This window comes from Melopsittacus undulatus, chromosome 10, assembly GCF_012275295.1.
Source record: "Melopsittacus undulatus isolate bMelUnd1 chromosome 10, bMelUnd1.mat.Z, whole genome shotgun sequence".
Classification (NCBI taxonomy): domain Eukaryota; kingdom Metazoa; phylum Chordata; class Aves; order Psittaciformes; family Psittaculidae; genus Melopsittacus; species Melopsittacus undulatus.
The window spans coordinates 21,677,712-21,694,721 of NC_047536.1; the positions used below are offsets into that span (position 1 = coordinate 21,677,712).

General features: G+C 43.0%; 1 protein-coding gene across 2 annotated transcripts in view; it reads right to left on the reverse strand.

Annotated features, from left to right (window-relative positions):
- PTPRT (protein tyrosine phosphatase receptor type T) overlaps positions 1-17,010 on the reverse strand; it is a 321,762-nt gene that overhangs the window by 101,930 nt on the left and 202,822 nt on the right. For both annotated transcript variants that reach the window (XM_034066730.1, XM_034066729.1), the window contains exons 9-10: positions 15,103-15,304; positions 11,635-11,737 (exon numbers count right to left, since the gene is read on the reverse strand). In XM_034066730.1, coding sequence (XP_033922621.1) covers positions 11,635-11,737; positions 15,103-15,304 — 305 coding nt within the window. The remainder of the gene's footprint in view (positions 1-11,634; positions 11,738-15,102; positions 15,305-17,010) is intronic.

Here is a 17,010-nt window from a genome sequence, read left to right on the forward strand (position 1 = left end):
GCAATCCATTTAATCAAGAAGGTTGGTAAGGGAGTCTCTTCACATTTTCTTCTGCTCTCCTATTCAGTTCAGTTGTCTGGTTTTACTACCGAGGGATGTGGTACCCTGAAATCCATGGAACAAAGGGAAGCGATTTCACACTTGGATAATACTCGTTGGAGGCAGAGCTTTCACACAGGCATTTCTTTCTCACTAAAATCTCAAGCTTTGTTAAATTTCTGTAATGATGGAAAGGGGCTCTAGAAAAAGTCAGGAAGATTAAAGGCTGTGTGCTCCCTCTGTAGAAAAGAGAGATGTTCCCGTGTTCTCCTGAGGGACAGGAGGTGGGAGCCTCGATTCATTTCAGGACTTGTGCACTCTGTCAAGCTTAAAGACAAAAAAGCAAACCCAAACAAACCATCTGTATTTGTAGAACAGCATCCTGCCAGTATCTGTGTATCAAGTGCTAGCTTTGGCCAGGATATTTTGTCTGAAACTCCTTTGCAGTCAAACTGCAGCATCCCAGAAAATTCCCACAACTGAGTAAAACCTGAAGAATCTCTTAGAAAAAAGCAAAAGATTTTTGGAGGTTTGTTTTTTGTTTGGGTTGGTTTTTTGTTGGTTTTGTTTGTTTGTTTGTGGTTTTTTTTTCTGGTGGGGGGGGAAGTGGGTTTGTTGAGGCTTTTCTGGTAAAAAGTGAAAATGCAATGTCAAATGCTATGTCACATGGCCTTGGACCCTAGGTGGGTAGATGTTTATCCTGACAGACCTCTGTGGCACCATATATAATGACTCCACTGTTGTAGGTCTACAAAAAGTGGCACAGAATAAGTGCAGTGAGTGACTTGCCTGGTATTACACAGTATCAGCTGTGCATCATAGAACCACACACTGTTTTGGGTTGGAAGGGACCTTAAAGCCAATCCAGTTTCAAATCACTGCCATGGGCAGGGACACCCTCCACTGGAGCAGCTTGCTCCAAGCCCCTGTGTCTAACCTGGCCTTGAACACTGCCAGGGATGGGGCAGCCACAGCTTCTCTGGGCACCCTGTGCCAGCGCCTCAGCACCCTCACAGGGAAGAGCTTCTGCCTAAGAGCTCATCTCAGTCTCCCCTGTTCTGGCAGGTTCAAGCCATTCCCCTTGGCCTGTCCCTACAGGCCCTTGTCCCAAGCCCCTCTCCAGGTTTCCTGCAGCCCCTTTAGGCACTGGAGCTGCTCTCAGGTCTCCCCTTCAGGAGCCTTCTCTTGTCCAGGCTGCCCCAGCCCAGCTCTCTCAGCCTGGCTCCAGAGCAGAGCTGCTCCAGCCCTCGCAGCATCTTCATGGCCTCCTCTGCACTTTCTTCAGCTTCACAATATTCCACTCATCACTGCTCTCCTATGAATGACTAATGACCATGTCCTTCCAAGGAAGGACAGATATAGTAAGAAATCTCATAATGCCAATATTCCCCTATAACCCTTACCAAGTCCAACCATGGTCCATGCACAGCAAACAGAAACATTGTAACCTACACAAAACCTAAGCAGCTGTCAGAAACACGACTGTATTGGCAGTCAGTATGTACTGACCAAAAAGAAGGAGTTGCATGCTTCAAAACCATTAGGTCTCATAAGATATGCTATCCACACTCACAAAATCACCTTCTTTCCATCCCCAGACCACCAGAATATTGCTGCTGCATCTATTTACTTGTATTCTATATGCATCATTCCTTTAAATGCTCTAAATCTCTCAGTTTAATCTTTTAGGAAATAAAAAGTTTAAAAAAAATAAAAGAAAAAATAAAAGTAAAGAACTAGAGGGTATTTCAAAGCTCTGTGTTCCATTATCTCAACCATCTCCATAAGCCTGACCTGGCTTCCAACACAGATTAGACACAATAGCTGCCGTTCCCCAATGGAACAGGCCCAGTCCCGATCTCTCCAGTTCAAAGCTGGCAGATTAAAGATGATGAACACAGTCAGATACAGCTTTTGCTGCAACAGGAGCTCATATCTGTGGCTTTGGAGCTGGTTTTCTCCTCCTGAGCCACCTACCATCTGTTTATCTATAAAAGAACCACCCCCTTGGTTGCTCATGTCCCTCAGTATTCAACAGGCACTCCTGGCTGAGGTCTTGTCTCCATCCTCAGTGATCACTGGTTTAAGACTAGAAGGAAGTTTCAAGTATAAGAGCCAAAGTGGTTCCTGAACAACCTGCAGGCCAAGGAGAGACTGGCACTCCCTTGCGAGAGCTGTCCAGTACCTTCTGCCATGGCCTTCACAAACATGGTGACTCGGGGATGGGTATATCTGCATATACCTTTAGAATTAATTTGGGTATTTCCAACAACTTCCATGAAACTAGGTCCATTTGGATGCAGAAATAATCTAGTCTGGATTTCAAAGTTTCCTCTTCCTTTTCCACAACCATGGCTACTAGTCTGTGGAGTGAAAACCCGCACAGAAGAATCCAATGTCTTTAGACATCAGAGAGAACACTAGGAAACAGAGAGAACAAAATATTTCTGTTGGCTTTGTTTGTTTTTTTTTTTTTCCAAACTAAAAGGCTAAGAAAAACACAAGATAAAACTGGGGAACCTGCTCTGTTTCTACCCTCAGGAGAAACTTCATCACTAGACAAGGCCCACGTGGTCAGGTATGAGTCTACTCCGAGCTGTATCATAGATGTACAACACAAAGTATTAGCTCCACTGGGTAAGAGATCTTTCAGCACCTGAAGCTGCATCAGCATCAGCCAGATTCATTCCACCTTTAGGGACACTTAATGCTTTTCAGAAAGTGCAAAGTGATCGTGTCTCTGACACCAGAGAGAGGGCTTTGATGGTACCTTCATTACATCTGCCCGAGGATGAAGGAAAATTGAGGATGAAGAAGGGGAGGATGGAAATCCCAGAGGCAAGGAATTCTTTGTGGCAATTCGCAGCTAGGCAAGTATGTTTGAAGACATCTTTTAGGCTGAAAGAGTTGGGGTTGTTCAACCTGGAGAAGGCTCTGGGAGACCTTATTGCAGCCTTTCAGCACTTAAAATGGGGTCTATAAGAGAGATGGGAAGGGATTTTTCAGTAGCCCCTGTTGCCACAGGATGAAGGGTGACGAGTTTAAAAAAGGGAGAGTCAGGCTGGACAGAATGAAGACAGTTTGTACAATGAGGGTGGTAAAACACTGGCACAGGTTGCCCAGAGAGGTGGTGGATGCCCCATCCCTGCAGACATTCCAGGCCAGGCTGGATGTGGTTCTGGGCACTCTGATCTAGTTAAAGATGTCCCTGCTCATTGTAGGTGATTGGACTTGATGAGCTTTGAATGTCCGTTCCAACCCAAACTACTCTATGATTCTATGATTTAGCCCAACCATATGCCGTCTGGGAACACCTCCACCATAGTGGGAATGGGGCAGATGTCAACATCTGGAGATTGTATCCAATAATACTGTACTTCACCAACTCCCTTTAAAACTAACCATACTTTAGATACAAGAGAAAACATTAGATACAGGGTGCATCCCTTGGCAGAAAAAGCCCTCACCCTGCATCAACATCTACTCCTGCCATCACTTAGGGACTTGTCAAAGGCTACAAGGGAAGTCAGCACTGCTTCCTCTCTACCAGAAACACTGTCTGCTCTCCTCTCCTCACCTTCTTCCTTTGCCCCATGACTACTATTAATTAAACCAGCCTTATTTTCCCTTCCTCCTGCACAGTCAGCAAATCCCTGCCCATCCTCTGCCTCTGCCTCTTGCTTTGGAAAAGCGCTGTGCAAGGAGAACTGAAATTACAGAGAGACAGGAGAGCACCATGGCTGCATAGGGTTATTCTTCCAGATTGTCTGGCTGCATTTATGATAATCCCTTCATTCCATCTGCAGCCCACACGCTGCTGCGGCAACCCCCTTTTCTAGTTCCAAGAAATTATGCATTCATTATGGAGGAAATTAACACCTCAAAGCAAACTATAATTAGGAATTCTTCAATTCGGTTTATGCTTTTTCAATTAGGCCCTCTATAATTTTAATCACGGGAGCATTAACATGTTTCCAGATTTTATATACCTGTAGTATAATTAAATCCTGAAATGCCTTAGTCTGCAACAACAAAGCAGAGCTTACTCATCTTCCCTTTCATTGCATTTTTGGGGTTATTATATGCATTGAGGGGCATGTGCTAGTGCAAAGACTGCCTGCCACATGCAACAGCAAAGAGCTCATGCTCTGCACTCATCATCCTCACTCCTAGTAGAGACTGTTGGCTTTATGAAAAGCTCCTGCACTGCTTCTGAGGGGTGGACATTTGCCAGGGACTTGTGCCCACACTCATCCCATCTCGTTTGAAGTAACTTAAGGAGATGCTTCAATTAGGTAAATGATCCTTGATGGTCCGAGAAAGAGCCAAGCTCCTTTCTGGGCTGCTCCAAACCCCAGCAGCAGTGGTCAGGCTCAGCTCACCTCACTGAAGGGTCTGATCCAAGGTCTCTCACAGGCAGAGAAAGGCTTGGCATATGCCTCCAGAAATGCAGAGTTTCTCATTTTTTAAATCTTTTACATGGTTTGCTCTGATCCTTTTGTTCTGCAATAACAGGTAAGGGGCATGTTGGCTCTGGGAGCTGTAAAGCAAAGAAATGTCTTCGGAAAAAGAACTGTCAAACTGGCAACCATGGGTATTTTCTGCTGTTCCCTCATCGTGCTGGTTGACAGCTTGATGTGAGAAAATGGCCATCAATTTGTAATTCTCAGCTTAAAGTTCAGACTTCATTAACCTTTTGATTGCTGGAATTTAATCTGACAGTTTACACGGTCAGCATAAAAGATTTATGCAAAACCATTTACTCCCCCTCTCAGTAACCTCAGGCCTTCAAAAACTAAAAAGCATTAGCAAAAGCTTTACTGTAGAGCTAATAAAATGCTGCTTGACACAGAAGAATTTGAGCTATGTGTAATTTGATTGTTAAAATATTATTATTAAAATATATGCAAATTTTATGGCTTTCCTCTCCCATTTCTGTCTCTGCCAAAGCTCTCTGTGGAAAGACACAACAGGTCATCCAGGCTCAGACAATGGCTGTTTCTGATGGTTGATAAATCCCCCCTGCTCTAAGGTCTCCCCTTCAGAAGCCTTCTCTTGTCCAGGCTGCCCCAGCCCAGCTCTCTCAGCCTGGCTCCAGAGAAGAGCTGCTCCAGCCCTCGTAGCATCTCCTTGGCCTCCTCTGGACTCACCCCAACTGCTCCATGTCCCTCTGGTGTTGGGGGACCGAGATAAATGGGTAAAGGCAGTTTTATGACCTTTTAAGGGGCAGCATTCTATGACAACAATATGCTGATCTAGTAAGAAAATGCAGTTCCTGTACTAGATGGGACTATTGACCCCAAATGGCCCTTATCCTCACTTCTTGGGGCCAACACCTGACTTTCTGGAGGGAACTAAAGAAAACCCTTAAAATACTCATTCAACTAATCATGGCATTCTACATAAAAGACTAAATATTCCTTCCTGATAATAACGGTTGTCTGTCATCATGCATCCTAATGCATCCCTGTATCTCTCCTGATACAGGAGGGAAAGCACTTCGAAGATCCAGCATAACTTCAAGTACAGCTGAAGCCATCATGTGTGATCTAAACCCACTCCTCAAGAACTCAGCTGAAGTGGAACTCTATGCTCAGGTTTGCAGTGCCTTGGGTTTGGACAGACCAATGAGGGCAAGCCTGCAAATGCTTACTGTGCAACTCTGCTCTGTTCTTTTTTGGTCTCATAAACTCCATGCTGATCCATGCAGCTGCCTTTATTCCAGGTCTTCCACCCACATTCTTATTTTCACTCTCTCACATTCACACATAGTTCAAAAAAAACAGATCTGTTTTATCTTTAAGAGGAAAGAAATTCATTTACCTTCATACTCTTGCCTAAATAACTGCAGAATGCCATGTAGGAGAAACCCAGCTTGAATGATATTAGAACAATATCCCCGAGGTCTATGGTATGAGATGTTAATTAACACAGATAATTAGGCTTATAATATCAGGACCGTAGACTGATAATCTCATTCCTTATTACATACTACAAAATTAAAGGATCTAATACAATGACTGTTCACCCTATATTCAATCAAGCAACTCATGCAATGCCTACAACTGAGAAAGACCAGGATTTTATTTTCCAGGTATTTATAACATGCCCATCAAGGCAAGTGAACCTGCAGGATTATCAAGGACAGGATAATTTGTTACACTTCCCATCGCTTTCAACATTAGAACCTTTTTTGTCATTTCCCTGCTCCCTGACTCCAGTCTTTATTTCCAAACACAAGGTACACTGCGTGGGAGTTTTAAGAACAAGAAATTGCCACCTTTTCTTGGCATTAATGAATTAATTATCCACATAAATGCCTGAGGCAAGCTCATGTGATGCCGCTAAGAAGTTGCAAAGCAGCAAGCTGAACAGCATTGCTCCCCGTATAGCTATGGAAAGCAGCGCACCAAAGCCACCCTCCGTAAAACCAAGTCTTCCGGCAGCAGATCTTACAAGTTTATAGCTGCTTCTGTCATTCCTCCTCCACCACAGAACCAAGGTCACTAGGCTGCCAACCACTCCTTCAGGAGGATGGGGAGAACTGCTGTGCATTAAATACAAAACCAAAGTCAGGATGCTAATGAGAGGGATGTACGGGAAGCTCAGGATGAACAGATGATGCCTGATATCACACAAAAAGAAAGAATCATCTGGAGATAATTCTTTCTGGAGATAATAAGCATTATCTGAAGTCATAGTTGTAGCCTATGGTTCCAGAAAGTCTGTTTCTACTTTGCTGCAGACTGACATGGAAGGAAGTTTTATCTACTCAAAGTCTCAGTACTCCAACATATAATGGAAGTGACACCACTCTCCTTTGCCACATGAAATTCTCATTTGTTACAACATGTAGGAATGCGGAAGTGTACAGATACACCATGCAGGACTGCTTGCTTGGAGAACAGCTTGAACATAATACCAGAAAAAAACACTGTTCTTAGTTCTCTGTTAAACAATACTACAGCTGTTTTCTCTTAATCTCTTTAGCATCACGTACACCACAAATATTTCCTTTATTTCATACTTGAGAGCCTAAGAATCAGATGATAATAGTCAAGAGTAACATGGAGATTGGCCCATATAAATTAATTTCTCCTCCTAGCTGGCTATCAATGTGAAAATACCTGTTTCACCTTTCCTCAGCACATCTAAATGTATCTAAAACATTTAAAGTCCCATTCACCTATTCAGATTTATTCATTCCTTTTAAGATGTATATTAATAAACCTTCCCATCCTTCCTCAACAAAGTGAATACAAGTATCTGACCATCACACATATACACAGCACATGACTGTTATCTGAATGCATTTCTCCAGAATCACTCACACATTCAACCTACGCTGCATAAATATATAAAAATATATATATCCCCAAACAAATGTGCATTAAGGCAAGTGCAAAGATTGAATATCTCTGTGCTAATAGCACTGTTCTTTAGGACAGTACAGGGCTCAGATGCCTAAAAGGCTGTACCTGTGTGTGGGCAGACACACAAAGAACAGCACAGATTATTTACTGTTATACCTCAAAGAGCTGCAGGATGATAAGGGAGATGAAATCCTTCCTTTTTTCCAACAAACAAGTTTTCCATTGTCTGAACCCCACACAAAATAGTTGCAGACTCTTACGTCCTCCTACAGTCTCCTGCAGCTCAAAACCAGACAAACTTCAAAAATCACCCCTAAGTGGAGCATTTATTTAAACTTTGAAATCCTCAAAACTAATACATGCTCTGGGAATTTGATTTTCTCCATAACAGTAGTATAGGTGGATTGACAGAACCAGCCACATGTTAATAAACCAAGTGGACTTTCATATATCCAACACACAAAAACCAGCCCAGTGGACATGTCATGTAGATAAAATCCCTCACAGTGATATTTTCAAGCTGTGAATGGGATATAAATTCTCAAATAGAGGTCTAAAGATATCATGTATGAATAATCTATGAAGGACCGACTCAGCCCTCCTGACAATAACAGATTCAAAAGGCAGAATTATCCTCAAAATCACATTGGAGATTTTTGAGGAAAGGGTTGAGGAGTAAAGATTGAGAACACTTGCATTCTTCTTTCCTCTTCTGAATTTATTATAGATGAATGTCAGTCTTTAGCAAATCAATCACAGCACCATTCACAGGTTTTAGACTGATACAAGAACACCTGAAAGTTATTTTTAAAGGGCAACGTGAAGTCAAGCTCTGCAGGTTATACCATGGAAAATAAAGGCAAGAATGGAATGTCTGTGCCACCATGGAGAATATTTATGCTTGCTGACGCATCATTCTTTTGGTAATAGGACAAACTAGTTCAAAGAATATCTAAGTGAATATTATTCCTATTAGTTTATATGAAAGCATCTTCACTGTTACCTATAGATCATTAACAATGCTGTTTCTAAAGAACCTCATTTAAGTTATTTATCATGAGCTCTGGGGAACATCAGAAATGTCTTAATGTTGAAAGTGACTTTGTATTTAATATGCCTGCATTTCAGATGAATGGGGAGACAATGAATCTTGCTTCAAATATTCTCCACTATTACTCTAAAAATGATCTTGCAGCTCCTACTCCATCTGTATGCTGCTCAGACCCCAGCACAGTGAAACACCACAAGACAAAGACACAGAACTATCTTCTGTACGGACACTGGCTTACAGTCACACCCCACACGTACTCCAAGCCACCATCCCGTGCAGATGAGATGAAATATGAAGAATAATCTTCACAGTTTGGAAGGATTATAATAAAAACCTGGAGCACTGCAGAACAGAAATTGTCAGGTTGATGAGATGAAGGGTTGACCTATTTCTGCAGAGTGGAATATCTCGATATTGAAGGTTTTATAAGAAGGTGTGAGGAAAATCCATTTCAGACTAATGCCAAGTAGCTTTGCAGACCCATCTCAGGAAGGGGATCTAGGAAAGCATGGTCATGTCTACAAGGGAGGCCAGGGGAAGGGGCATCCTACCAGGATGCTGCATCATATGGGATCCCCTCCAGTGACCTCGGCACTTCCCAGTCTTTTGTTTTCAATCTCTGTCTGCATTAATGCCTTTGGTAACTGAGCAGTGGATGACATCTGACTAAGAAACATAGAATCAGCAAGGTTGGACAAGACCTTTAAGATTATCAACTCCAACTGTTCCCCAGCACTGTGAAGGCCAAAACTAACCCATATCACTGAGGGCCTCGTCTACACACTGTGTGAACACTTCCAGGGACAGTGACTCCAGCGTTGCCCTGGGCAGCCTGTAGGGAGGGCTCCAACTCACTGAAGTATGTATCAGGATTTTAAAGCATTCTGAAAATCAATTTTATCATATTTAATAGAGAGGAATGGAAAATACTATACTTGGAGAAATAAATCACACACAAGCAAAAGGCAGCACAACTAAGCAGACAACAACAAAGAGGATATAGTGGATCTCAGCTGGAATAGAAAAAACACACAGAGGAGGAAAAAACACCTCATTCTTGTGTGGTACAAGTTTCACAAGCACTTCACAGTATGCTGTTCTAATCTGTTGGGTGCTACTGAGGCCACTGAGGGAATGGTACCTGCTTTTGGCTGTGGTATTTGGAGAGAATTCACACAAATTGGAGCGTGTGAAGAACAGGCTGAGAGAAAAGGGAAAAGGTCAAGAAAATCTAAGGCTGAAATAACTGGATTTGTTGAGGCCAGACTTAGAATATCTCTGATTATACAGGAAAAGGTATTCACACATTCTGAGCCAGTCACAGTTAATGAAAAGCTACAATTCACTCCAAGAACCTCTCTTCTTTGTCCCATACGTCCCCCCCCCCCCCCCCCCCCTTGTCTATTCTGGTTTTCATATACATGTCTATAAGTCAATTAAATGAGCTCATAATAGGAAATAACGTTATCACTTCGATGTGGCATGTAAATACAGCACTCTGCAAACCTGTGTAGAACAGGCTATGATGCAATTAAAGCAACAAGAGTGAACTCTCCTAAAGAGCTCTACCAAATATTTTATAACAGATGTATTTTCTGAGAAAGACATTACTCACTGAATGCAGTTAAAGGGTGGTAGATTGACTTGGGGAAAAATCACAAGACTTTTCAATAAAAAGACAAAATAGCAACAGTTTTAACACAGCAGGTGGTAAAATGAGATATAAGAATGTTCCCCATATAAAGAAATAAAACAAAACAGAGCTGTGTGATTTTACTGCTCTTTTCCAGCAGAAAAACATCTCTAAAGGACTCAGAAAATAGGCTCCTAAATTCGTTTATATGGAGTACCAGAGATTGCAAGGGAAAGTTTAAGATACATTATTCAGAACCAGTCAAAAAGGGATGGTGCTAAGTGTGAGAGAGCAGAGTTTCTGCTTGAATCTATCAATGCAATTCGGGGGAGAGCTGTGATAGAAGGCCACCAACTCATAGTTTCATTAGAACAGGTAGTTCATGTCTGAGCAATCTGCTCCCAAATACTTTGTGGGACATCTTTCAAAAGCACAAAGAACCTCGCAGTGGAGTGTAGGAACCCAAGTCACTTGGAAAGGGTCTCTGGGCTTTTAAAATATCACCCATAGGAAAAAAATTCAAAAATCTCCTGTGAAAACTGGAAGTAAAAGCCTAAGGAGCCTCCAGGGAGCTGATGGCTGCTGGATTCCGCTGCAAAGCAGTCACTTTTAGTGTGATTCAAATTCCTGCTCTCAGCTGTGGAAACTGGCAGGATGAATGACCAACTGGCACTGCTGTCACTGACAGATAAGGCAGTGCCAGGTCAAAGGGTTCATCTGTGCTGGTGCCCTCCACCATGTCCAAACTCACCTGGATGGAAGAGAACAATGAAAGACACTTCTGTGAGTCATGTTCCCACAGTCAGCGATCTGCAGTGCCCCACTGCAGCAGCTCATCAGTAGGAATAGGGCTCTGCCTAGAGACAGCCAGAAATGTTTTCAACAAGGTCCCCACTTTATTCCACATGTGCCTGTGCAGCTTCCTGCCCCTAAATCCTCTCCTCTGCCAGTGGAAGCTGCCTACAACTGGCAAAGCCTTGACACACCAGAGTTCATCTTTTGTGGACCAGATGACTACTTCATTCCACAACCAGCCCAGCAACAACAGCTTGATTATAACACGAGTAGTGTGGTTAGATCCAGAATCTGGACAAAAGCATCCACAAGCATTAAAGATAATGCTTGCATTCCTACTATAGTTACAAAAAGGCCCTCTCCATCACAAGAGGGAGGGCAGGAGGTGGAGGCCTAGAGCCTCCTCCACCTTTTCATGGCAAAGCTGAATTCCCAGCAGCACAGCACAGAGCTGCACATACCAATGTACTTGAGTGCTGCAAAGGCATCTGAAGTGATGCTGAAAGGGTAATAACCCCGTGCAAGGCTATCAGCATCCTTCCTGGAGGTTAACAGCAGGAGGCAAGCAGGTTGAGGCATTGATAAAAGGAGCCTGTGAAAGGCAGAGTCAACAGCAGAGTTGGCCTTTCAGCCAGCGGTTGCTTTCCACAGCTACATTATCAGGCAAGAATGAGAGAGGAGTGAGCAAAGCCTGGGGAGGAAGGAGAGGGGAGAACTGTGAAAGGAGAAGGGGAAAGACCTACCTGACAGGAGCACCCCGGGACTGAGCGGGCTTCAGCATAACGGTGATGGTCGTGTCAGTCTCATTCAGGGGTGAGTCTGTGTCATACTCTGGCATTGATGGTGCTAAAGCAGAACAAAGAGCAACGCATTAGTTATACCCCAGCTACTGCCTTGGATAATGATGGTAACATGATAGTAACAGTTCTTGGAGACTGTTAAACATTTCTCATATGAAACATCAAAATGCTTCCCAATATTATGCACAAAATTGTCAAAATTGCTTAAATATTTGTACACTCTTCCTATTAAAATTAAACAGGAATCACACACATGAATCTTCCAGATGGCTTCAAAAATTCTGTCTGGAATTTTTAACATTTAATAATCCTTTGAGATGGGATCATTCCTTTGATTTTAAAGGGGAAGAAAGAAACTGCCTGGACATTATTAAAGGCCACTTAGGATGAGGGAATCAATGGCAGAGCTAAGAACAGCAGCCAGGAAACCTGGCTCTTATTCACTGTTCAGGTCACTGGATTAGGCCCCCACAACTCAAGAGTTTTTAACACAGAGACTTAAACTGCATCTCCTTCATTAGCTGGAGGGTGTGTTACGAAGCACAAAAGATGAAAAGAGAGAAGCCCAAATTAGATGGGTTATTTTAGCACTCCAACCCATGACATTTTACCCCAGCACTTTAGTGATGTTGAATCAGCAGGCAGAATTCCAACAGTGTGCTCAGTGCTCCCCAAAGCAACAGAGCAACCCACTGAATATTCACACTTAGCCAAAGTCTAGTTTCTACTTTGGCTTTGTTATCTTCTATTAGGATCATTTCATGAAAGTAGGGTAGCTTCCCTTTGGAAACATTATTACATTCCTTCTTCCTTCCCTCACAGCAGACATCTGTTTGGGGCAATTTTGACTGTGGAAGAACTGAAGAGATCACGAGATCACAGCAGCACCAAATTTATTCCAAAGATGCAAGTTTTGTTGAAATAGCTTTGAAGTACAGAGCAAACAGAGGAATTCACACAGCTAGTTCATCTGTAACTCACAAGGGCAAGCTGCATTGCGGGGAGCCCTTCTTTAATCCTCTCACAGAGCTTTCCACTGTAATCCTGTTTATAATCAGGATTTTTATCTAAATGCCTGAAAACTGTCAAGAATGGTGGTTGCTATTATCAGCTCAGCCACTGACTTCCCTGTCAATAAGCTGGCAATGAGTTCAGCATGAATGCCAGTTCCCTAATGAGGATTTTTCTGAACAAGGTGCTCTGCACCAAGGGGAAGCAGTGTGCGTCATTCAAAGAAGATGCATGTTACCAGTGGTCTTCTGTACCAGAGATCACTGTAGCTGCTGGAGACTCCACCACAAGAACTGTTTAGCACCTGCTCTGGCCAGAGGGGATGGTGCTACAGCCGATGCAATACTACAAACAGGTTGTAAAGCCAGCTTGGGCACCAGAAACAGGCTGGGCTCTGCCTTTGCAGGCTCCATCATCCTCCTTCAAAGCAGCTTCTTCTAGTCTAACTGCAGTGCCGCACTGGGCCATGCAACTGTCTCTGATACACCAGCTTGCTTGGGTGGCTCCTTCCGACTTCTTCAGCTATCCTCTGTGCAAAACAGTCTACCTGCTGTAAAACATTTACCTGCTGTAAATGCAGATTTACAATCTTACTTTCAGACACATATAATTAAAAAGTAAATGCAAAACCATAGGTCTTGGCAGCCTTGACTAGCTAAAGGTATTACCATAACTGTGCAACACTGAGCATGAGAGAGCTGGGCTAGTTCAGCCTGGAGAAGAGAAGGCTCCTGAAGGGGAGACCTTAGAGCAGCTCCAGTGCCTAAAGGGGCTGCAGGGAACCTGGAGAGGGGCTTGGGACAAGGGCCTGGAGGGACAGGCCAAGGGGAATGCCTTTAACCTGCCAGAACAGGGGAGACTGAGATGAGCTCTTAGGCAGAAGCTCTTCCCTCGGAGGGTGCTGAGGCACTGGCACAGGGTGCCCAGAGAAGCTGTGGCTGCCCCATCCCTGGCAGTGTTCAAGGCCAGGTTGGACACAGGGGCTTGGAGCAAGCTGCTCTAGTGGAAGGTGTCCCTGCCTGTGGCAGGGATTGGAGCTGGATGGGCTTTAAGGTCCCTTCCAACCCAAACCAGTCTGTGACCCTATAATTCTGTGATCAATCTGTCTTAGTCACAAGACACTGAAGATGAAGTAGTTTTTCTGCGTACTCAACATGGAGCAGCTGTGTAGTACCTCTTTAAAACTACAGTTGGCAGTGCTCTCTTTACATTACCAACACTGCTCATTAACTTAATGCCTGTTTTACAAGATCCCAGTCCTGCCCAAGGAGAAATCCTCACGAGTTCTGCCATTTAACTGTGATTAGGACATAAACAAACATGTCCACCCACATAAACACATACACTCACACACTGCTACAGCACATATGTCTTTTCATTTTAGAATAGGCTTCCAAGGACATCCCAGTCAATCCAAAAATCATTCTTCTCCCAACTAACCTCGGGTACTGCCTCTGAGAGCAAGTTTATCATACAGGACCGACCATGGGCTTTTGCACTGAATGTTCGGTGTTCAGACCCTGCTGATGGCCAGTGCAGGGAACAGATATATTTTACTGCCTTATAATTTACACTGTCACTTACTGCTAACAACTCTTTTATTAACCAGCTTTGAAATAGGGCAATGGGAAACACAGATTGTTACGTGCTCTTTTCTATGGTATCCAGCCATAATTTCAAGCATTACAATTGTCCTGAATGTCCCAAACATTCTTTTTTGACTTTACTGAAATAACAGTGAAGGTATTAAAAATAAAGGAATGTCTTAAACTCCGTTAGGGAACCTATCTCGATGCTAACAATTAAATGGTAAAATTCAAGTTTACATATATCTGCCCAATATTATTTCTAACCCTTATCCATCTTTTTTTTTGACAGTCAGCCTAAGTTTCCTTTCTTTTTCCTAGATACACATGCACCTTCTCTTTGCAATGCCTCCTGATTTTAATCCCTCTCATATACTTGACTGCCTACCTCAAGGCTCCTCTCTGCCCTTGCTCATAAAGGAAAAATAAAACCATCTTTCCTCTTTTATTTTTAGGCTCCTTGCACTATTAATTCAAATACTTCATTACATCCATTCCAGTGCATTCTGGAAAGAAAAGCCACATTATTGAAGGAGCTTCCTCAGCCACACAGATAATACCAACAATTATTATAGGGAACATTCACTTGTAGAACTAATGAAGGTTCTAATTTAAAATGCTCCATAAAGATACTCATAGATATTGAAGATATCCTCGAATTAAGCACTGCATTTGTAACCCAAACAAACAGAGGTTGGACTGTGGCTGGTTTAAAGATCTGCACTATGAAACTAGTAGAGACACTAGGCTGAGGATCTTTCTGTTCAGCTCTGAGTCTAAAGAAGTTCTTTCTTATTTCTCTCCCAAGCAGTACCTGAAATCTTGGTTGCAATCCGTGTTGTGATGGGTGGCCCAAAGCCCTTGACTGTGCTGGCTTTGATGGTGAATGAATACGTAGTCCCTGGGTATAATCCTACAAAGAGGTGATGTGTTTCATTCCTTAGCTTGAAGACTTTCCCTCTTTGGCTGGACAGGTCAGCACTGGGATCCAGAGACCCAACAGCCTTGTATGTGATCTGCAAATGAAGAACAAGGAAGGTCAGGAGATAAGAAGCCTGCTGCAGCTGGCCTTTCTTTGCTCCCCCATTTTGCCATCTCTGGAGACTAGACACTGAAAACACAAGGACAGATGCAACTTCAGCATTTTCAGTGAGTGGTTCTGTATTTGGATGCTGCCAAACAAACATGACAATTTTTCTAAGGCTTTACTTAGAGAATAACAGAATTCTTCTCTCCACTAAAACATCAACATGTGCTGATTTACAACAGAAATGCACAGAACTGCTTTTGGTTCCAAAGCTCAGAACTTCTGCAGCCAAGCCAGAACACTCAGCACAAGGGGAAGGACTTCGATGAGACCTTCCCATAAAACCCTCTCCCCAACACATGAAAACATCAGTGAGACACAGACACATTATCCATCAAGTTTTTTCTTTCCTCTCATAAATAGGCTTCTCCGGAGGCTGCTGAAAACAATGGGAATGACAACAAAGTCTGGGGAAGTCTTTTCATTTGCAAAAGAGAATACACTAAAATTAAATGAATTTAAATGCAATAAATATCATTAAGTCCTTAGACCAAAGCCCTTCTCTTCTTTGATTTGTAAAAGTCAGCTTCAGATAGCATCTCCTTCCCCATGCTGAGCCTCAGGCTGCAGGTCTACACATGGCACAGTGCCTGGCTTTTCCCAGAGAGAACAAGTCAGCAGGTTACAGGCCTGGAGAGCTGCTCATGAAAACACATGCGTCTGGAGCTAACACACCTTTAGTGCACTCCAGGCTGAAAGCTCACCTCTGGAATATGCTTGAGCTCCATTATGCTTCCCCATGGGCCCCCTGGTGACATACAGACACCTGCAAGTAAAACTCATGACTTATTTACCAGCCAGTTCCTTGCCTGCATTTCAAATTCAATCCAAAGGCAGCTCAATTTCCACTGAGCTGTCAATATAATGTAACGTGCTCCAGTGCTCTCCTAACCTCTTCCGATATTATGGGATCCTCGCTTATTTGTAATGAAACACTATGAATAAATCAATGTATGTTAATACACCAAGTCTTCAATTTTTTATGAAGGACTCCACAGAATGCTATTCCCAGCTTTGCTGAAACAGCCTTTGAAAATTTTTAAGTCTCTTTATGCAGATGGAAAATGATGCATTTTGAGCAAAAATAAATATACAGTGCTTAAAAAGGGAGACTTTAATAATAACTGGATAAATAGAGACAAAGGCTGATGCTCCTGGCACCAGATGAGGTGTGAGGGTGAACCCCATGATTTGGAAAGAAAACGGTTTAGACTGTGCTATACCCAAGACGAGCCAGCACAAATGGGAAGGGCCATGAATTACACCAGACCCACAGAGCAGCAAGAAATTACAAAAGCAGGAATTACAACCTGGTTTAAAATGCTTATTACTCGCCAGAAGCCTGAGAAAGACAGAGATCTCAGCACAGTGGTCATTAAACCAAGCCAAGTCATGCTAGAAGGAGAAATCTTTACCCTGCCTCCTTCTTTTTAGTTAAGGTGAGGACCATGCAATCTGTATGGCCTGAGACAGTATTCTGACAGTTCTTATTGCATCAAGGTACTGCAAGGCAAGGGAATCTGTGCAAAACCGCCATCAGAATTGGAGTGAGCATCAAAGATCTTAACTTGAGACATGACCCAGTCAATGCCATAGCCAAGTCCAGAAAGGAAAATGTATTTAAGCTGTGAGGCA